Source organism: Populus trichocarpa, chromosome 8, assembly GCF_000002775.5.
Source record: "Populus trichocarpa isolate Nisqually-1 chromosome 8, P.trichocarpa_v4.1, whole genome shotgun sequence".
NCBI classification, from domain to species: domain Eukaryota; kingdom Viridiplantae; phylum Streptophyta; class Magnoliopsida; order Malpighiales; family Salicaceae; genus Populus; species Populus trichocarpa.
This window is the reverse complement of record NC_037292.2, coordinates 7,125,730-7,148,090: the sequence shown is the minus strand read 5'-3', so window position 1 is coordinate 7,148,090 and position 22,361 is coordinate 7,125,730. Positions and strand designations below refer to the sequence as shown.

Genomic DNA, 22,361 nt, shown 5'->3' with positions numbered 1-22,361 from the left:
GTTTCTGGTATTACCAAGTGGAGGGGAGTTGAATTCAAGATATAAGAGAATTTAAGAGTTTAAGCATAGAATTGTGAAGATTGAAAGCTTGAAAGCTTGAAAGACATGTTTAATTTCTTCACAGAAAATTATCGGTGAAGGGTAAATCTTGCAGCATGTTTCATTTACTCGCAAAACTGCCAGGTGTGAACGGAAGTGCATGTAATTTTGCTTGAAATTACAGAGAAATATCCTGCTATTGCAGTAGTAGTGCTAGAGTATCTGGCAAAGAACAAAAAGTCCCGGTGCCTGCTTGCCTAACACAAATTCCATTCGTGGTTGATGAAGACGTTGGATTATAATACCATATCCTCAACTCTTATCTCCTTTATGCAAATATTATTATTCCAACTAAATCCTGAGAGATTAAGGATAGAAGAATATATGTGTGCGCGCGCGGCCCTTTCAGCCGTTCTTTTTGAGCCATTTTACATTATACGATACTGAGTTAATTCTCCTTGATCTTGATCAATCAGATTCTTAATTTAATCCAAACCTCCTCATATTCCCATTGTTATGGTTCTCTTCAATTACTGTTAATACATTGAAAGACTTCCTCTCCAAAATTCTGCACCGATCGCTTTCATTCGTGATTTTACATGCTTACAGTTACATTTTTATCAGTCATGGATTTGCAGAAGAGCATTTAACATCAAGACCTCATGGACAGAGACTAACATGAAAAACCCCGGTGCATTTAATATATTTCTTCACTTCAGGAGCTGGGAATTTATCTAGATGGTGGATATTATTAGAAATAGTTTAAATTATTGAGATTAGATAATTTTTTAAAGTTTTCACAACCAAAATAATCATGAATTCGAATTAATTAATTTCACATTCAAGCCTAAGAGGGGGCTTTCACATAAGGTCAACTTTTATTGCTATATAGGTGTCACAAGGCTTACAGGCTACTACTTATAACAATGTGGACAGAGTACAGGTGCTGTGAGACTCATCATGAGATAGCCTGCACGACCTTGGCAAGAGTGGAGGATTTCACACTCACCATGACTTGATGTTTATTATTCTCACTGTTCATCTTCAGAATCCAGACTCTTTCTTTAGTCACTCATTTTCATGCTGAGGTTCACATGCATGGATTCCTAATATTTATTGTACTTTGATTCTTTATTTTGCTTGCTTTCCTCGATAGAATTTGCTGCTTTTCTCAATCCAATTAATGTTTAAGACGTGGCCAAGTTTCTTGAGGTCAAGTGTTTATGTTCTTTTCCCTCATCATCTACCTGCATGTGCTGTAGCTTTCCTCTCATTTACTTGGCAATCATAAAAGGGTAGGTCAGGTCTCAACACATCACACCGAACTAAAGCACTTTAGTATGATTAAGTTCATAGACCAAGGCAAATAATTCTTTTCAAGAAGAGACGTAGCAGTAAACAAACTAGGAAACTTTTCGATCACATGGTCGGATGTCTTTTTTATGACATAAATAATCAGATCTTCGCTTAACTTAACGATGATTTTGCTTCACAATGTCACAAAGGATTCAGGTAGCTAGACAAGACAGGCAGACAAATCCGTATAGGCCCACTTTTATTTACCTGTCTTTGCTCCTTTATATTGACTCATCATTTTCGCTTGAACTTCAATCCACTTGAAAAGCACAAGACTGTACCCCTGCTCCGGGGACAAGTGGAAATATAAAAACAAAACAAAGAGAATCCGATCAGATTAGGCTGCCACGGTGGTCACTGTCCATAGCCCATTATTCGTTAGCTTCTTAATAAATCCTTCTGTTACTTGTAGTCAAATTAAGCAAACTGAAAGAACTATGGTTCAGAAGCTTTGTCTGACTGTTAGATGAGACCTTCACCAAATTTCAATGCCTATCCTACTATAGATAGCTTTGATTTGGTACCCATGACAACGACTATTAAGACCCACCATATCGATTGCTACCCTAACTGATTCCATTAAAGCATGTACAATTCAAGTTTCGACTTTAAAGGTGTTGAATTCTTCTCGATAGTTAGAAAAGTAAGCTATTGGAGTCACAATTTAGTGAAAAGGTCAAGTATGTAGTCTTGGGGATATCAAGTGTGAGTGTAAAGAGTTGAATCTTAAAAGTAGCCATGACCAGATAAAATAGAATTAAAAAAAAAAAAACTGAAGTTAAATAACACTGGTGGTAATGGCAGGACCTTATAGGTTTATATAGATCTAACCCTTACAAAAAAACTTACTTTTAGGTAGACAAAAACTAGAAAATACTAAAATAGTGTTTTTACAAGGAGAAACATACCCCACGTCGCATAGCTGGTGATCTGAATTCAAGATCCACTGAAGTCTGACTTGAGTGCCTAAAAATTTTTAGAATAATATCAGCTGAATCATCAGCATTAAGTAATCTTATTTAGGAATGTTTTGCAGTGTACATGAGTGAGCACCTTAGTTATGTTGCATGTTTTTTAGGTTACAAGTCTTGATAAGCTTTCAAATGCCTCTAATTTAGTTAAATAAATAAGAAAGAAATTGCCTCTTATCAGGAACAAAATTTAAAATCCTCTACTTAAACTTAGCAAAACCCCGAACAGTTGAAACCAAACACAGAAATTCTTCAGTTCGCAGATTTGGAGAGGCTGGAAAAAACGAGAAAGCAGACAGTTTCAGTAACCTGACCCTACCAGCAACTTGAAAGGCCAATTTTTAGTGTTTGATCATGTCCATAAGTTAAAATGGGACCCCAACATTGTTCCTTCGTTGGTTGCTCGTATCTTTACTTGCTTTCTATGTCAGAATGGACAAAATTTCTTTCGGAATCCCTCTTCCTGTTCCTGAATAGTTGATTTCGAACAACCATGGCATAGCGAGGAGTCGTGTCCTTTTCCAAATGAAATTAAAAAGTAACGAAGGCAATAATAACAATTAATATCCCACAAAGCCAGACGGCTTGAAAATAATTGACTACCAATTTATAATCTATGAATGACAGCACCAGGTGTTGTTGTAACAAGGGAAAAACGTAAGAAAATATACAAGATCACTTCGAATAGACGGTAACGCATGCGCATGATTGAATTCAATCCGGCCATTGCGTGTTAACTCCATAACAGTAGACAAATGAAATTCAATCACAGGGTCCATGACATTTTCCAGCATACAAAAACGGGCACTGACTTCTGTTGTCTTGGTACCAAAGAAGTCGCTTGTCTTGCTATTAGCATGGCCTCTGCCAATCTAGTGAGCAAGAAAAGCAGTTATAAATTAATGAATAGAAATGATAAATTGGAGGGAGTTGGGACACGCATGCACCACCCTTCTCCTCCTTATCTTCATCAGGTAGGCAAAACAGATTAGGTTTTTTCTACAAAACAACATTATTACAAACTTAATTGACAATTCACAAACACCAGTTCATGCCATTGATGTGAAAAAAGACTTGTAATCTGTCTGCAACATTCTCAGAACTCTACAGTATTTTTGGAGACAGACCATGCAAACCATTCCAATTCCAACTAGTTCGACCGAGATTCAAGCTTGGAAACGAATGATTTAAGAAATGGATAAAGGATTGATTGAAAGCAAGATCAAGAAAGCCAAGCGGTCACTATTTACATAACATTCTTTAGGGTTTTCATTCTACAGATTATTTATCAAACAAATCCTCGAGTTAAGGTAGAAAAAAAATGAAAACAAAAACGTGAAAGAAGAAATACGACCATTTCCTAATCAGCTAGCTGATGAACTCCTCCTTAGCTGATGCCAAGAATATTTACAGCAGTACGTCCTACAGTTGATCCAAGATAGAACCCATTAACTGAACCTACGCTAACAACCGTTCACTCCCACAAACCTAGTCTTATTCTTTATCTTCATACCGGTATCACATATCTCAAAACTGGCATGAAGTACCAAGCCTCTGTCTCTGTCTCTGCCTCTGACCAAAGGTAACAGATTTGCGTTTGGCAAATGCTGGGTACAGCAGTTCCTGAAATTTCTCCATAAACAGGGTCCATTCCTCCTCGGTCATATCTGCCAGCTCCACAAAACTCATACTCGCAGGGAGCTGCTCGTTAGCGCTCCTGTGACCAGATGATCTATTACTAAGATAGCCAGTTTCTGGTTTTGTTCCTGAGAACTTCTGGTTCTTGTCACCTAATGTGGTACTACTCTTCAGTGACATGGAAAGTTTTGAAATGGTTGGGAATTTTTCAGGAGTGCGCAGGGCAGTAAAACACTCCTGCTCTTCCTCCCCTTCACTTTCCTCTTCCTCAATGCTTTCCTCCAATTTGGAAAGCAGGAAGCGACCACTCCCAGATCCAATTCCAAATTGGAATGGTGACCTAGTCAGGTAGTCATCTGCTGTTAGCTTTGGGGTGAAGTCATAATGTGTTTCATCACAGTCTAAATCAAATTGGAAATCCTGATCATCTCCCAAATAACCCCGGGGAGAAAACACCTCCCTCTCAGCTATTAACCTCCTTGCCTCAATGCACACAGCCTCAAGCTCACTGGGTTCCTCCTCCCCAGCACGGAACTCCCTGCTCATCATCTCACCAATTTCAGCAAGACAGAGACCAGAGGAGGCAGCTTCCTTGAGAAAAATTGTGCAGAGAACCAGGACCCGTAGACAAGCATCTCTGATCGTTGGGAGCTCCATCCGCAGCATATCACAATCTTTGCCTGGTTCAAGTTTTTCAATATACTCAAGTTCGTCATCTGAGAACGGAATCGAAGCCTGAGGCCAATGAATCCACTCGAAGTACGGATCCTCCAATGTTTCTGGCAAGCAAAGCCCGTGATCAATTGGAATCAGCTCTACTTGCCCAAATCTCCCGACACCGTCAAGCTTCCTCACCAAAAGGTTTCCACCATGCCTGTCTGTGTTAAGAATTCTAATGTCTAAAATCCCGATTCGATGCACAGCAGTAACTGGGAAACTTGAAGTCCCATGATCACTGGCGTCAAAATCATGTGGAATGAACTGCTGGAAAGATGCAATCTTGCTGACCTGCTTCTTCTTGTGTGGCTTATTGCCATTCACCCCATCATTGACATTGAAGATTGAGTGAGTGATCTTCACAAGTGCAGTAGGGGGCACATTAGCAAAGTGGTCATGGTCAAGAAGGAATGCTGCCACTTCCCTGAACCCTGTCTCCCCAACACGCACAGACCGTTTCAGACCTGGTTGCCCGAGAGCTTTGCCAACAAAACCTTTTGGATTGTTTGGCGCAAAAGGTTCTTCATCAGTTGGCTTCACAATGGCAACACTCTGACCTCTGCTGTTTCTAAAGTAGTATGCACCTCCGAGGCCGCTATGAACTGGAAGTGGATCAACACCATTCTTAATTGCCTTGATGCTTTCCTTGACCGATTGTCTCACCTTAGCAAAGCTATTTGAGTGTCCCAATATCTCAATAGGACTACTTTGGTCTCTCTGTTGGGTGTCTCTTCCAGTCGGTGAAAGACAGGGCGTGGATGAGCTTCTATGAAGAAAGTTCCGTGTTAAGAGAAGAGGTGAATCATTACGAACAGCACTAAGGTCATTCTTCAGCACCATATCCCCAAAAGTCAAGGAACTCTCTTCGGTTGGAACATTAAGTGCAATCTGCAGCCTTCTTTTCACTGTATGAGCATTGTCACTGCGATCCAAGTCCATCCCCAAGACACAACCAGTCTCAGTTTGCACAAAAACCCGTCTCCTCACAGCAGGTTGTTTCCCTTCCATTCTTTGGCTTCCGTGGTATTCCCCGCCAAGTGGGCTCTTAAAGACTGCCAGTGCCATCTGTGTTTGAACTGGGCTGTCCAATTTAGGAGACATGAAAAGGAACAGAATCCTCCAAATCTACGTGGCTGGTGAGAGTGGAGGCAACGAAGGAAGATAGCTTCTTCCCTCTTAGAAAAGCCCCAAACTCCAAAGCCAAACGCAATCGATTTGGTAGCAAATAATACACTAGTTCACTCTCAATCATCAATTCGCAAACTCCAAACCAAAACTCCACATCACCACTCAAAAATCCGTAATGAAAAAATTAAAAAAGAAGCAAGACCAATAAAAAAAAGAGTCCCACTCAATGCAACTACATTAAGGAAGCCATTCCTATTGAAAACCCCCAGTAATCTGAAAAACAAGCAGAAACAAGAGGCCATCAATAAAACAAACTCTTTAAAACTATTAAATCACAGATCAAATAGCAGAAAAGTCACTTAATTTCACTAAGATTAATGGATCTAATACTATTTTACGAAAAAAACAATAATAAAGATTACCTGACTACAAAAATCTATTTATATTTTCTCATTACAATTACAATTAAGAAAAGTAACAAAATAACAAAACTGACCTTAAAAACAAGAGGAACAGAAAAGAAACTAAGGATGAAACAGCAACGTTAGGTCCCAATTGAGAACCAAACCGACATTAAGCACTCACCAGATTGCAAGATCTGAAGTAACCAGCACCCCACGAAGAATCTTTGGGACAGAATCAGAGCCGTTTGATTTAATTTCAAGAGGAAGTGAGGTAGCTAGCTAGCTTCAAAGGGTGGTGGGTGGGTCAAAAAAACCGATCAGTCAAGAGAATTACAGAGGTTTAACAAGGAACAAAGAATCGCCCGAGTTGACTCAGTTTCTATTTCTCTACTGCTTATACTCCTTTAAAGGCCAACCCTAAAAACCAAAAATCCTTCCTCTTATTATCAAACAAATAGAAAAAGGAAATCTCTCTCGCTGTCTCTCTCTCTCTCTCTCTCTCTGCGCTTCAAAGAAGGTTCTTAAACTATGTACGTGGGTTAAAAACTAACCCTGGTTAAATCTTTACCCTCTCACTTCCTGGATATGAACCGTTGGATTAGGATGGCGACGTGGAGATAAGAGATTGGGTGGTGAAGTGGCTAGGTCACCGTCTTAGCAGGTTATTTGTCAGCGAATGGGAGGAGGGAGGACTGAGGAGGGAGGAGGGAGGAGACAGTTTTTACTAATATCAACGCTGCTCACGGTCACAGTTTTTTATTATTATTTTTAATTTATTTTATGACTGAAATTATACCATTTGTCGTTTAATGCGCAGTGGTTTTTTGATGGACGGTAAAGTCCTTGCCTTGAAGGGTTTCGATTGGATTTTGATGTTTGGGTTTGGTGTGGTGCTGTGGTGTATCAAGTCACGGTACAAAAATATTGATTGATTTAACTTGATGGATAAAGTTTGTAATTTAATTGTCCTTTTAATTATTAATTAAAAAAACACCGAAAAGTGTTACTGGAATCATATTTATAAAATATTATTTATTGAAATAGTATTTTAAGTTTTTTTTCTTTGGTTTTTTAATTTTTAAAAAAATTCAATATAAAATAATCTAATTTTATTTATTTGTTTATTTTTCAATTATATTATTTAATATTAAATTTAAAAAAAAATTGTTTTGTATTTTTTCGATGTTCTTTCTATTGAGTTATATATCAATTTCCTGAATTTAATTTTTTTTTTATTGATTTCAACATTTAATATTAAATCTACTAGAAGCATGGCTTTTGTAATTGTTAGCTTTGTAAGTTTTTCCTAGTTTGGTTTCTATGAATTCATCGTGATCTTACAGCCGAAATCATGAGTTTAATAGGTTAACCCGAATTGACTTGAATTGTTGTTGTTGTTGTGTTTTTTGCTAACTTTTCTAATTAAATTTTTTTAATTTTATCTTTAAACATTTGATTAGTTGAACATTGAGTTTCATAATTTTTCTCGATCTGCTTTCTATGAGATTATTCTGATTTTATTATTTAAATCGCAGGTTTAGCTAGAGAGTGCAGCTAAATCACTATAGACACACCCACAAATTACCATTTATTGAAATAGGGTTATGCACTTTCTTTCTTTTTTCTACTTGGTTTTTTTTATTTCAATTTAAACTTTCAACAACCTATTTTTTTAGTTTTTTTTTAATTTTATCTTTTAGCATCGAGTTGTTTTTAGAACTATGCTTTGTATTATTTTTTTATTTTCTTTATAATATGTTATATATCATTCTCATTTATTTTTTTTTATTTTTTTTATTTTAACCTTCAATATTAGATTTGTTGGGAGCGAAGCTTTGTAGTTTTTTTTTTTCGATTTAGTTTATATGGATCTATTCCAATCTCATGACCTAGATCGCGGGTTTAAAAGGTTAAATCAGGTTATTTTTTTGCCACTTTTTCTAGTTGATTTTTTTTTATTCTTTAATACTTGGTTGATTGAAAATCGAGAATTGTAAAATATTTTATTTGTTTTGTATAGAGTTATCCCGAACTTATAATTCAACTCTCAGTTTTAACTAAAGAGTATGGCTAAATAACTATAGTCACATTCAAAAAACATTATTCATCGATATAGTGTTTTGTGCCTTTTCTTTTGTGTTTATTTTTTTTAATTTCACCGTTCAACAACATATTTTTTCATAGTTTTTCTTTTAATTTCAACACTTAATATTAGATTATTCCAAGAACCATGTTTTTTATTTTTTATGTTGGGTTGCATATTAGTCTCGTGGATTTAATTATTATTTTCTCATGAATTTCATATCATACTGTATATCTATAATTAATTTTTTTAAATTAAAAAATACATTAACATCATCTAAATATTTTTTTTAATTAAAAAAAATAGATTTAAACCGCAACGTAACCAGTACGAATAATCTAGTTACTTTTTATGGAAACTGGCCTTTATCTTTTCCATTTCCTATCATCTAAAAATAAAATTTATATATAGGCACCACTACACATGACGTGTGCTTTTACAAATCGTGGCACAAGGAGACTTGTTACCTTTTGTATATTTGAATTCTTAAAAAGCACCTGCCAGATGGGTTTTCCGGGAATATCATTTACGGTCAAATTAACATTAAAATTCACTAGTTTTGTCTTGTTTTGCATCAACATGGTATACTTGGTCAAATATTTGCTAAGGTGAAAATAATACAGTGTAAACGTTTAGAAGAAAAAAAAATTTGACTGCCGAGTAATTATAAATGATTGAATTTCGAAACTAGTTTGAATTTTTATTTTGGCATAATTGGTTGAATTCTTAAAATAAATCAAAATCACGAATTATGAGGAGAGAATAACATACATCAACTATGGCAAACTTTGTCAAAACTATACAGTCAAAAAAAAATATCACGCCTATATTGATTAATTTTATAGTATTTCTATATCTCCAGTATATATTACTTTGTAAAAGCCAGATAATTTGTTTTTATTAACCGGGTGTTCGATTTAGCTTGTGCGTACCTCAATTAATCCTACGGGTCTTGAAGTTAGCGATCCTATAAATCTTCAGCAACTTTAAAATTTATAGGATTTGATACGGTGAACTCTAAAGAATAAAATCTAGAGCAAAACTAACTTAGCTACCAATAAAGTTTTTTTGATTCATCGCATTGTTTCATTAATTCTGAGGACCCTACATTAGTATGTTACACATTTGAGGTACAATGCAGAGAGCCATATGGTGGCCACTGGCCAGGCGTGCCTAAAAGGAAAAGGAAAAGGAAAAGGAAAAGGAAAAGATGCGCAATGGCCCTTTCGCTTAGGTCAAATTCCCGGAATGGTGTTGGATCCAAACGGTCATGACATCTTCTTGGGGGTCTTGCTGGCCGTATCTAGATGATCCGACGATTCAAACGCAATATGTCACTTTCAAGCTGTGAGGTGGTAGCTAGTCTGCATGCCCTCCTCAATTTTGTCCTGCCCAGAAAAACGCGATGAATTCGATGGCTCCCCGACACACTTGCCCTATCTTTATTGCTCAAGATTTGTAGCTTTCCAATCCAACCTATCAGACATCGTAACGTGTCTTCGAGTCACTACTATACGATGATGACTTCGTCAAAGACTTTGACTTTGTTTACTCTTGTAATGGGATATCGTGAATCCAAGCAGAGGTGCCCTCAGCTATCAGGCATGGATTTGGTAGGGATCTACGTGACTGCGTGATTGTGTAAAAGACGTAGTGTATTATATTGTATGTGTTCAGTCTATTCATACAATCATTTAAAAATAAATAATAATAATAATAATAATCGAGGGCTCTTTTTTTAAGCTCCACGAATAAGCAGGCCCTAAACATTGCCAACTTGAAAAAACAGTGACAGTAAACTGGTAACAGAAGAATGATGAAATTGCCTGCTGCTTGTATGAATAAAGATTATATGATGAAATTATATTGCCGCATTCCCAAACGTTCGATTGGTATATATCTCATGTAGAAAGAACTATTGTCTCCGTGATGGATTGGCCTTGCGATATTTCTGTGCAAATAGTGTTCTAAAATAACACTTGTTGAAGACATACCAAGAGTATTCTACTCTGATGTATCCTTTTTGTTTCTGTAAAAGAATGGATATTTTCTGTTAGATTAGAAATGTGCTGTCTGATTAATCCCCTTGCTTTCTTCTACTCTGCCTAGATTTGAACCATTCAAGTTCCAGGCCTTGTTTTGCAGAGGTTGATATGATTGATTATAGCTTGATGATAAGTGTTTTTCCTTTCATGTTCTCTCTTCTACAAAACACAATTGATTCTGAATATCAACTTCGTCGATGCCTTTGGTATTATATTATCAAAATTATCACTGCATGCTGTTGAGTCCTGAGAGTACTATGGATAATCTGTCATGGAAAATGGCTAAAATGCTTGTCCGACTTTGTTTGAGTCGGGGATTCGCTGAGATACCAGTAGCCAGTAGGGTAAGAAAAGTAAGGATGGAGAGTCCGTCTCAGAGTATTCAGGAAACTGGTGCGGTTAAAGCTTTAATTTCACCAGAGCGTGAGCCTGTTCATTCCAACCATTTATATCAACGAAGAATTGAATTTAATCATTGATTTATCTAAAAAAATGGATCTAAAATCCTTAGCATTTTTAATATTTTCACTGTATTATAAACACTCACTAATTAAATTGCTCTCATATTCTTTTTTTTTACATCTAAATATGCTCATTAAATTTAAATAATAATAATAATAATAAATGAATAGAAATAACTAGCAAGCAATTTATGATGTTAACTAGTGATGTTTTATTAATTATTTTACAGGTTCATTTAAAACAAATAAAACTCAACGTCATATAAAAAATAATAAAGATATTTTTATTTAATTTTTTTTATTTTTATATATTTTAAAAATATCTAATAGGAACACTCAAGAACGAGACTTTTCAATTTTTATTTTTTTTTAGTTTAACGTGGGTGTTCGGGTCAGCTTGCGCACACTTCGACTAATCCCACGGGCCCTGAAGTTAACGACCATGTAAGCCTCCAGTGGCCATCATATAAGCAACCACAGAGCTCAAACATAAAATCACAAAAAACACAAATCTTTTAATTCTATACTCTTACCATTAACCATCACCTAGATGGTTGAGACTTTTCAATTTTACTGACAGGGAATGAGAATTATTTTTTAACAACGCCACTATCATCACATTATCAGTGATGTATCCCAGGCATACACGTTCCCAGAGGAGGAGCCCACGTGGATTATCATTATCACCACGTGTGGCAAGTGGCTCGGACAACTTGTCTAGCCCATCCAACCCAATCTATATACACGCACATAGTTTTTTTTAGTAATAAATAATAGTGGAACAATAAGTATACTCCACATACAATAAATAAATTATAAATATTTAATATAATATTTTTTACTAGATAAGTAACAGGTAGAATATAATTTGTATAAATACATGGAACTCGACCGATGAATACTCATTGTTATTTTTAAAATATCTTTTATACATAGCATTTAAACTAGTTCACCTATCTTTCATATGATTTGTTTTATTTTAAGTATTAATCTATTGACTTTAACTTTGTTGTAAGTCAGATAATTTTTATTTTAAAAAAATAAGCGTACGTAGCAACTATCAATATATTTTTTCACCAGTTAGTCACTCATTATCGCCGAAAGGAGCCTATAAATAATTATAATGCTGTGGTTTTCAACTGTTTGGTTTGGTTCCCCCTTCCATATTTATATTTCTAGGAACTCTTTCATCTATCTTCAAGTTTTACTATTTTAATATTTTGAAACCATTTTTTTTTTTTTATAAAAAAAGAAACTCAAACCGAACCGAAACCGGTTCAAACCGACCGGTTTTGATTCGGTTTGGTTCAGTTATTTTGGGGAAAAAACCGGTTCAAACCGGTTCGAATCGGTTTGGTTTGGTTTAATTGGTTTTTCTGTTTTTTTTTTCCACCCCTACCCTTGATCATAAACCTTTCAAATCATTTCAATCCAACCACTCTTTCATCTATCTTCAAGTGAAAGTTAATAATAATGGAAAATTACTCGAAAACATATAAAAAATTAAAATGGAATTAACATTTCTGGGCGGTGATCAAGATCGGTTGCCAGGGTTAGATCGACCAGGGACAAGGATGATCGTGATTAAAGATCAAGAAACGGACACCAAACAAACAAGACACTATCAAGCCTTAATGGTATTATTTTATTCACCACGATGCACAGAAAAGAATATAATTTAGAACATCCACAGGGGTGCAGTGCCGTTTAAATAAACAAATAATTACATAGGGCATTAAACAAGTTATAGGCCGTTACATCCAAAGCGGCCTTTCATGGCTCAAAGGACGTGCAGGGCGGTCGAGATATAAAAGATCCTCAGAGATGAGTCCAACAGTTTGATAACAGATAAAGAGTGCAATCAATTAATGTCGCAACCGCCCCCCCCCCCCACACACACACACACAAGAACTTGGATGGCCGAGCCGGTGTGGTAAGCACACATGCAACCATAAGGTTATAAATTTAAAAGGAAGTCGCGAGAAGTAACTGTTTGTGGTACCCAATCTAGCATATATGAACGATTAATTTAGATTTTTTTCTAGAAAATAATTACATTGAATCTAGTTTGAAAAATAAAATACCTTAGAATTTTTAATGATATTTTTGTTATTTAAAATGCATATCCTATTTTAACTTGATGTGTTTAAAAATATAGTTTTTTAAATATTGATTTCAAAGTTCCAACTAAAAACAGAATAATAGGCCAGTCGACTATATCCCATGCACAATTAATGCACGTAACGGCGAGTTAAATTCATGATCAGGCCGGTCGGCATTATCTTGCGACGTATTCCCTGTCAGGATTTCTTTGCTGTAACTTTTCAACAGGCAGCTGGCTAGCCATATACGTAATAAAATCCTGGTGCTACGTGCCCGGGTTTTGTTTAAACAAATTGAAAACTGTGTGACTTATTTTATGTGAGAATTCTTGGATCTTTCGGCCGATTACACTACGTGCACGAGATCCGAATCAGCTGCGAGCACAACCGGTCTTCGATGCTTCTGTGGAGAGATCGAGAGGAAGATTTTATTGCGCACATAATTCCTGCTTGTTGACCTCAAATTATCTCTTGTTCGTGTGTACGTAGTTCAGTGATTTATGTCATGGAACCCGGAGAGACAAGTTGAGTGGTCAAGAATATTTGTTTTTTTTAATTTGGAATCCTTAAAGTTTGAACTAGCACTTAAAATATTATTCATTAAATATACTAGACTGCCATAAAAAATATATTATTAAAATAATAATCAAATTTAGCTTTAATTACCATGTAAGTTGAAATAAAAAATTCTCTATCGTTAAAGAAAATCTATATATATCACGAATTAACTTGAATATTCGAAGACATGTATATCATGCATGTTGAATTAATTGAGGTTCAGGTATCTGTTAATTAGATCAAAAATATCTTCCTTGTTTTGGATGGATAAAATACACATCATTCAGAAAGAAATCTAATGATCTGTGTGCGTGTCATCTACATGAACTTGCGTTTTGATATTTAGCAGTACTCTAATTTATTTGTAAATTTAAAGACATTAGTTTCAGAGAATTAGCAGCAGGGTGGATGAACTGGGAATGGAAAAGTGCTAGAAAAGAAAGAGGTAATCCCCCTTTTTTTTTAAAAAAAAGAAAAAAACACGCAATTATTAACAAAATCTCAGAACAACATGCAGATGCAAAGTGTAATTGATTCTTGTCTTTAGAGTGCAAATTGGGAGGAGCATCAACAGACTAATGCAGGGATTGCTTGGCCAGATACAAGGCACCCAGATACTCAAAATTAAAAAAAATTAAATTTTTTTTTATAAAATCCAGTGAATAGCATCCTCCCACGTCATCGTGAAACAGATTTGGATTGGTTGCACGATGTCTAGCTGTACGGATCAAACAATGAGAACTTTCCTTTTTGATGATTTGAATGGGTAGATAAGAATATGTCAGTTTATGTACGAATTACACATCCTGTGGGCCGCGACCTCCCTCGCACATGGATTTTTTTGGTTCCACTTGCGCTTCTTGTTTTCTACCTTTGAGGTGTTCCTCGGGTTTTAATTCATAATTAATTATATCAATTCTGATTATTGATATTTTATAATATATATATATTATTTGGTAAAATGCACCATTAATTGATTTTATGATCTGCACTAGATTTCAAAACGTTCAATGCTTCGTTTTATAGCTTTTAATTTTTAACTTGAAATATTTTTTTTAGATAGGTTTTTCAGTCTTAGCAAATACTTTTTTTTGCTCCTTACTGCTAGGCGATAAGAACAAAGAAAAATTAACAATCAAGTTAACAAAAACACTCCAAAAATCCTTGAAAAAAGTGTGCGCGTAGTCTTCGCTATGGGAGGGCACTATGAATGGATACATTCTCAACCAAGAAAAAAAAAAAAAACCTGTGGATACTGTGACTTTGCGGTGATTGCAAGGGAGCTGTGTCCTGTGAATTTATTCATGCCTGTCGTTTTGAACTTTGAACCTAGGAATGGGACCAGGCCCCCTCGTCACGTCCAATGCTTGTCGTGTCTGGATCCAAGGTGTAATACTGTGTGTTCGAAACTGCACTGCAGTACGTCAATGATGGAGTCCTTAATTTGATGATGCAATATATACACCTTTTCTTCTTAGGATTTGTTACTTTTTAGTTTCTACCATCTAAAATGGATGGTGATAGCCATGGATAATTGCTTTAAGAAGGGGCTTCGAACGTGAATGCCTGTGTTTGTGAGCTGCTGCTGCTACTCCAATCATTTCTCTCTCTTAGCAAGCCTCTCAGGGTTTGAAATGAACAAAGACGCTGACAAATTTGCAGATGGGCCTAGGCATATCACAAAGGCTGAATCTGCTAACAGTTCGTGCAAATCCCGCTGGATAGTAGGGTTCCATTCCATTCAAGCAAAGGCTATTCAAGCAAGCCCACTTTCTCTCGAGCAGCCCAAATTGTTATCATCTCCGGCCTAACACCAACTCTACAGCCCATATTGATCGATCATAGCCCTTTCCCAACAAGATTTGAGGCTACCTTCTTTATTTGTATTTTATTCTGACCACACCATAAGTCTACAAAATCTTTAAAACAGGTCAATAAAAAAATAAAAAATTATTAAATTCAAACATGTTTATTCGATAAACATCCAAGTTTGTTCACTTTAAAATACATTTTAATAATCCATTGGAAATAAAAAAATATATATTATTAGTCGAGGCACGTGTTAAAAAACATTGCAGGAATTCTTTGCCTTTAACTTCATGCTAACGCATCGACTGAAAACACACCCGTAGAAAATCTTGGATCAGGTCAAATAAATTAACCAGTTAGATTAATCATAAAACAGACTGATTATGCGGGTTGGAGTCAATGTTGTAAAGAAAAAAAAAGAGTTGATTATTAAAATTTTATGATTTTACGAGTTAACATGATTTAATATGTTAAATTAGATTAAAATTTGAAAATTTATAAAATCGGTCAAATTTGATAAAATCAGTAAAATCAGACCGATTTTACGAGTTTGAAAAAAATATAAAATTATGTATTCTGGTAATCTGTACCTTAACATTTTCATTGTTTTAGATTTATATCTTGCAAAACTTATGTAATTTGATAATTAAGAGCTTGATTTTGACTATAATTATTATAATTTTTTTAATGATACAAGTTCTTTGTGGATTTCATTTCCGTAAAACTAAAATACATATTCATTCTTCACAATTTCCTATGTAAACTATTAACATATTAATTGATATATTACTCTGTTTTGGCTGACAAATATATAGAATAAAAGTTGTAAATTGACATGCTTGACCCTTGGAGTAATTAATGTTAAATGGTCTGTTAAAATTTGAAGGGACTCGTTTCTTATAAATGACAAAGTAAGTGGATCGATTTGTTTAAAAAGTAGAGGAATCAATGTCAATAAAATAAAGGTATTTAGAATTTTTTATTTTTTATTTTATTTTAATTTTAATTTTGTTATATTGTTAATGTTGAAGAATATTGGATCAACTAGTCCTTAAAGTTAAAAGAATAAAATTAAAAAAAATTTATATTAATTAAAAAAAACAAGAATATTTTGTAAACACGGTTATAATAAATCTCCCTCTCCTTCTAGTTTTCATTTCTTTTGGTCAAAAGTTTCCAATAGGCGAAGGATCCCGGAAACCAACAGCTACGATCTACCTTATTCAGCAAGAAATTAGAGCTTATATAAACACACAAGTGTATAGGACTGAACCCACCAGAGGAGAAGCGTTAATAATTAAGAAATTTGAGTTAATACATCTCAGTAGCTAAAGGTTCCTTCACTGTGCAGAGACTTAAACACTCTCCATATACTTTTTTAGCAAATAAGAAAAATGGGCAAGGATACGGCGAAGAGTTGGTACTCGTCGATCAAAACCTTGTTTGCCTCGTGCACCGGTACTGCATCTAGTGCAAGTAAGAATACAGAGAAAGCAAGAGCAGCATCGCCAGCCGGGCCGGAAACAACCATGGTTGCTGCAGCAAAGCATTTCTCTTCCGCCCATAAAGTGAGGTTAATTTAGCTTTGTTAGGAAATTGCCATTATTGTGGCAAATACCCCACTCCCACTTGGTAGATAGTGGAGCATAATTAGTGCCTCATTTTATGGATCTTGTCTCACCATAAAATGCCTATAAAAGAGGCAATTATTTGAGAGCAAAGTGAGAGTGAAGAGAAGGCTGAGAGAGAGAACATGAGAATAGAGAGAAAAGAGAGAGCTGCAATGGCAGCAGCCTTGCTGCCATTGCAGCAGATGTAATCTTCTTCCATGTATCTCTATATCTAATAAAATGGACCTCTCCCGTGGATGTAGGCGGATTTGCCGAACCACGTTAAATATTGTGTCAGTGTCCTTTAGCCTCCATTGAGCAAATATCAGAACATCACCGGTCGGATTCCCCAACAATTGGTATAAGAGCACATGGTTTAAAGGGGTGTTTGATTTTTGCTCAAAAATGAAAGTTCTCAAAATGGTGTTTTGACCATACCACTGTGTAGAGGAGGCCGAGACGAAGCCACTGGTGAAAACGGCGTCAAAATCGGACGTCGGACATGGCCGCACTCTCCATCACTCTCCGGCAGGGCGTCTGCCCACGCGCCCCACGCGTGACACGCGTCTTCTTCGCCCGGATGGGCTGACCCGACCCGAATACCAGTTGACCCGACCCACATGGCTGACCCGGATATGAATGACGTCAGCATGGCATAATTGTGATGTCAGCATGCACAGTAGGCATGCCAGGGATGACATCAGCATGATGTAATTATGATGTCAGCGTACACAGTAGGCATGCCAGGTCATTAGACACGTCATCGACCAGTCAGCAGACACGTCAGCAAAGTGGGACCCACCTGCCACATCATCAGCCGCGAGCCGAGTTGAGCCGAGCCGTGTTGGAGCCGAGCCGCGAGCCGAGGGAAATGATTCTGTGCAGCAGAGTCTACGTACAACCGGATCTGAGATTAAATCTGGGCCGCTCATCAGGCCAGGATTGTTTTGATCAAATCGTAGCCGTCTGAAGTGCGATTTGGACGATTTCAGACTTGTTTCCAGCTAATTTGATCGTTCCGGATGCAATGATACGGTCCGATCGTTGAGATTTGAGACCAAAAATGGCGGTGGTTAATTAACAAAAGAGATTGCCCGATCAGGAGGCATCTGAAGGTCATTATGGTGGTCGTTGAAGAGAAGAAGAAGAAGGTGCACATGTTTACCCAATTACATGTGCTGAACTGCTAAGTGGGGAGAAATTTAACTGCCTTGAGGGAAGGCAAAATTGGGACACTCTGGACACCCGATCAAGTGGACAATTTGAGGTGAAGAGTGGAAATTGATGAAGACCAATCTTAACGAATCTAAGAACTGGTAGTCTCGCCAGATGTTGAGAAATCATGTATTAAACTAGTATATTCCAGATCACTTGTAAAGGAAAGCCGCAACAAAGCTAGCAAATGGTTGTATATACGGAAAGACAGTACGATGGATAGATATGGCCTAAGAAGTTCTGGCTAGGAGATTGGGTTTTAAGCGGGACCAGTGTGACCCCTCCAATCTTTCCTGGGAACTTGCTTAGTGGAAGGATTATCCATACGGTACTATTTTCGTATATATAGCAGTTTGTAATGAAACGGTGGAAGACTAGCAAGACGACGGCACAAGGGAACAGTTGGGTTCCGTATGATCAAGGATCTGATGAAATGGTGATTTCTCCAAAGAAGTTAGATTCGGTGACTGTGATTTCTCGAGGGGAGAATTGATGAAGACCCTGATAATGGTAGAGAAATACGGCAAGGGATAAAGATTGGCACCCTATTTTGACTTGGATAGATGTGGTGACAGGATGAGCTGCTGTCAAACATAAGCAAGGAATAGGGGAAAAATCTGGAGAACAGAAATTGCACGAGGGCACAAGAAGATTGTGCATGAGTACCCGTAGGATCCAACGAGGTGCTGTAATGAGACAACAGGTGCAAGGAGAAGAAGTGTTCCCAGATGAAGCTCAGAGCAGAGACTGTTAAAGTTTGTACAACAGGAAGTCTCTTATGCTCTTAATGAAGACAACAGGCGAAGACCTTTCCAATGCATGCAAGGATGGAAAGAGAGCTGTTGCAGAAGCACCTAATTGAGGGGGTGCAAACGCCTGTGATAAAAGGCGACCGCCTATGATGAAAGGCGATGACACCAAAGAGAGTTGGTGTAGGTGGAGCTGTCAAGCAGAAAGGCGTAGAAGCTCCAAACATAGAAATCGAGGTGGAGGATTGCGAGGAGTATACCGCAAGTTTCTCTTTCTATGTAATCAGTGGCAGTGATCTCCCATAGTGCACATGGTGGTAGAAAATTTTGGAGCCACTTTGAAGCATCTCAGCTGAAAGAGGATGCGACCGCCCCATGACAACGGGCGAAGACACCTTAGATAGAAGGTGTGTGAGGGCCATGATAGGAGCCCGGATCAGACCGCCCCATGACAACGGGCGAAGACACCTTAGAGAAGGTGTGAGGGTCGTGATAGAAGCCCCAGTTCAGACCGCCGTATGGTGACGAGCGGAGACACCTAAGGAGAAGGTGTGTGGGCCACGATTTGAGCCCAGTTCAGAACGCCCCAGAGCCAATGTAATGGCTAGATATGAGTGGACAGGTGTATAGCCAATGAAATGGCTATGATGAGTATGAAGACAAATGCATGATTGACTTTCATAGATATTGCCCCCATGCTAAAGATCAATGAGCTAGAAGACATTTGCCTTGGACAATAAGTGTGTGACTTGTGGAGCATTAAGACGCGGCTGCTATGAAGAAGCAGAAGGGCATGCGCAGGTTCCGAGAACGAGTTAACTCTTGTCAAGGTGGTGAGCTCGGTAATGGCATTGTAATACTCAGAGTATGAAGACAGATATGGATCAACCTTTAATGGGCTGCCCCCATGGTTAAAGGTGGAGAGCTACCTGGACTCTTACGACTAAGAGCGAGAGACTCACGGAGAAGTAAGGCGTGGTTCCTAGGGTGGAACAGAGGGCAGGCGCAACTCCTGGATGAGTAGACTCTTGGAAGAGTGGTGAGCTTGTGATCACATTGAAATACTCAATGACTGTCACACTTGGAAATATTCGTTTGAGGGGGTGTTGTAAGCCTTGGTGTAAGGCTTGAAAAATCATTCCGGACCGAGCATGGTTGATACGCTCGAAGGGGAATGTTGTGTTGAAGACGCTCTCAGAATGGTAAGCTTGGAAGAGCTGCAGAATGCAAGCTTGTGCTGAAGAAGCAAGAGGACAATTGCCACAAATGGCAAAGGGGGTGATTGTTAGGAAATTGCCATTATTGTGGCAAATACCCCACTCCCACTTGGTAGATAGTGGAGCATAATTAGTGCCTCATTTTGTGGATCTTGTCTCACCATAAAATGCCTATAAAAGAGGCAATTATTTGAGAGCAAAGTGAGAGTGAAGAGAAGGCTGAGAGAGAGAACGTGAGAATAGAGAGAAAAGAGAGAGCTGCAATGGCAGCAGCCTTGCTGCCATTGAAGCAGATGTAATCTTCTTCCATGTATCTCTATATCTAATAAAATGGACCTCTCCCGTGGATGTAGGCGGATTTGCCGAACCACGTTAAATATTGTGTCAGTGTCCTTTAGCCTCCATTGAGCAAATATCAGAACATCACCGGTCGGATTCCCCAACAATTGGTATAAGAGCACATGGTTTAAAGGGGTGTTTGATTTTTGCTCAAAAATGAAAGTTCTCAAAATGGTGTTTTGACCATACCACTGTGTAGAGGAGGCCGAGACGAAGCCACTGGTGAAAACGGCGTCAAAATCGGACGTCGGACATGGCCGCACTCTCCATCACTCTCCGGCAGGGCGTCTGCCCACGCGCCCCACGCGTGACACGCGTCTTCTTCGCCCGGATGGGCTGACCCGACCCGAATACCAGTTGACCCGACCCACATGGCTGACCCGGATATGAATGACGTCAGCATGGCATAATTGTGATGTCAGCATGCACAGTAGGCATGCCAGGGATGACATCAGCATGATGTAATTGTGATGTCAGCGTACACAGTAGGCATGCCAGGTCATTAGACACGTCATCGACCAGTCAGCAGACACGTCAGCAAAGTGGGACCCACCTGCCACATCATCAGCCGCGAGCCGAGTTGAGCCGAGCCGTGTTGGAGCCGAGCCGCGAGCCGAGGGAAATGATTCTGTGCAGCAGAGTCTACGTACAACCGGATCTGAGATTAAATCTGGGCCGCTCATCAGGCCAGGATTGTTTTGATCAAATCGTAGCCGTCTGAAGTGCGATTTGGACGATTTCAGACTTGTTTCCAGCTAATTTGATCGTTCCGGATGCAATGATACGGTCCGATCGTTGAGATTTGAGACCAAAAATGGCGGTGGTTAATTAACAAAAGAGATTGCCCGATCAGGAGGCATCTGAAGGTCATTATGGTGGTCGTTGAAGAGAAGAAGAAGAAGGTGCACATGTTTACCCAATTACATGTGCTGAACTGCTAAGTGGGGAGAAATTTAACTGCCTTGAGGGAAGGCAAAATTGGGACACTCTGGACACCCGATCAAGTGGACAATTTGAGGTGAAGAGTGGAAATTGATGAAGACCAATCTTAACGAATCTAAGAACTGGTAGTCTCGCCAGATGTTGAGAAATCATGTATTAAACTAGTATATTCCAGATCACTTGTAAAGGAAAGCCGCAACAAAGCTAGCAAATGGTTGTATATACGGAAAGACAGTACGATGGATAGATATGGCCTAAGAAGTTCTGGCTAGGAGATTGGGTTTTAAGCGGGACCAGTGTGACCCCTCCAATCTTTCCTGGGAACTTGCTTAGTGGAAGGATTATCCATACGGTACTATTTTCGTATATATAGCAGTTTGTAATGAAACGGTGGAAGACTAGCAAGACGACGGCACAAGGGAACAGTTGGGTTCCGTATGATCAAGGATCTGATGAAATGGTGATTTCTCCAAAGAAGTTAGATTCGGTGACTGTGATTTCTCGAGGGGAGAATTGATGAAGACCCTGATAATGGTAGAGAAATACGGCAAGGGATAAAGATTGGCACCCTATTTTGACTTGGATAGATGTGGTGACAGGATGAGCTGCTGTCAAACATAAGCAAGGAATAGGGGAAAAATCTGGAGAACAGAAATTGCACGAGGGCACAAGGAGATTGTGCATGAGTACCCGTAGGATCCAACGAGGTGCTGTAATGAGACAACAGGTGCAAGGAGAAGAAGTGTTCCCAGATGAAGCTCAGAGCAGAGACTGTTAAAGTTTGTACAACAGGAAGTCTCTTATGCTCTTAATGAAGACAACAGGCGAAGACCTTTCCAATGCATGCAAGGATGGAAAGAGAGCTGTTGCAGAAGCACCTAATTGAGGGGGTGCAAACGCCTGTGATAAAAGGCGACCGCCTATGATGAAAGGCGATGACACCAAAGAGAGTTGGTGTAGGTGGAGCTGTCAAGCAGA

At 38.1% G+C, this 22,361-nt stretch overlaps 1 protein-coding gene across 2 annotated transcripts; it reads right to left on the bottom strand.

Moving 5' to 3' along the window:
• Nucleotides 1-3,552: 3,552 nt before the first annotated feature.
• LOC7483908 (phosphatidylinositol 4-kinase gamma 7) lies at nucleotides 3,553-6,762 on the bottom strand. 2 transcript variants are annotated; one of them, XM_024606691.2, is made up of 2 exons: nucleotides 6,346-6,762; nucleotides 3,553-6,122 (listed from the first exon to the last, which is right to left on the bottom strand). In XM_024606691.2, the coding sequence occupies exon 2, from the start codon at nucleotides 5,820-5,822 to the stop codon at nucleotides 3,894-3,896; it is 1,929 nt and encodes a 642-aa protein (XP_024462459.1). In that variant the 5' UTR covers nucleotides 5,823-6,122; nucleotides 6,346-6,762; the 3' UTR covers nucleotides 3,553-3,893. The 2 variants fall into 2 exon arrangements, with proteins under 2 accessions (XP_024462459.1, XP_002311415.3); XM_002311379.4 differs by having other exon boundaries at nucleotides 6,435-6,762.
• Nucleotides 6,763-22,361: the final 15,599 nt, after the last annotated feature.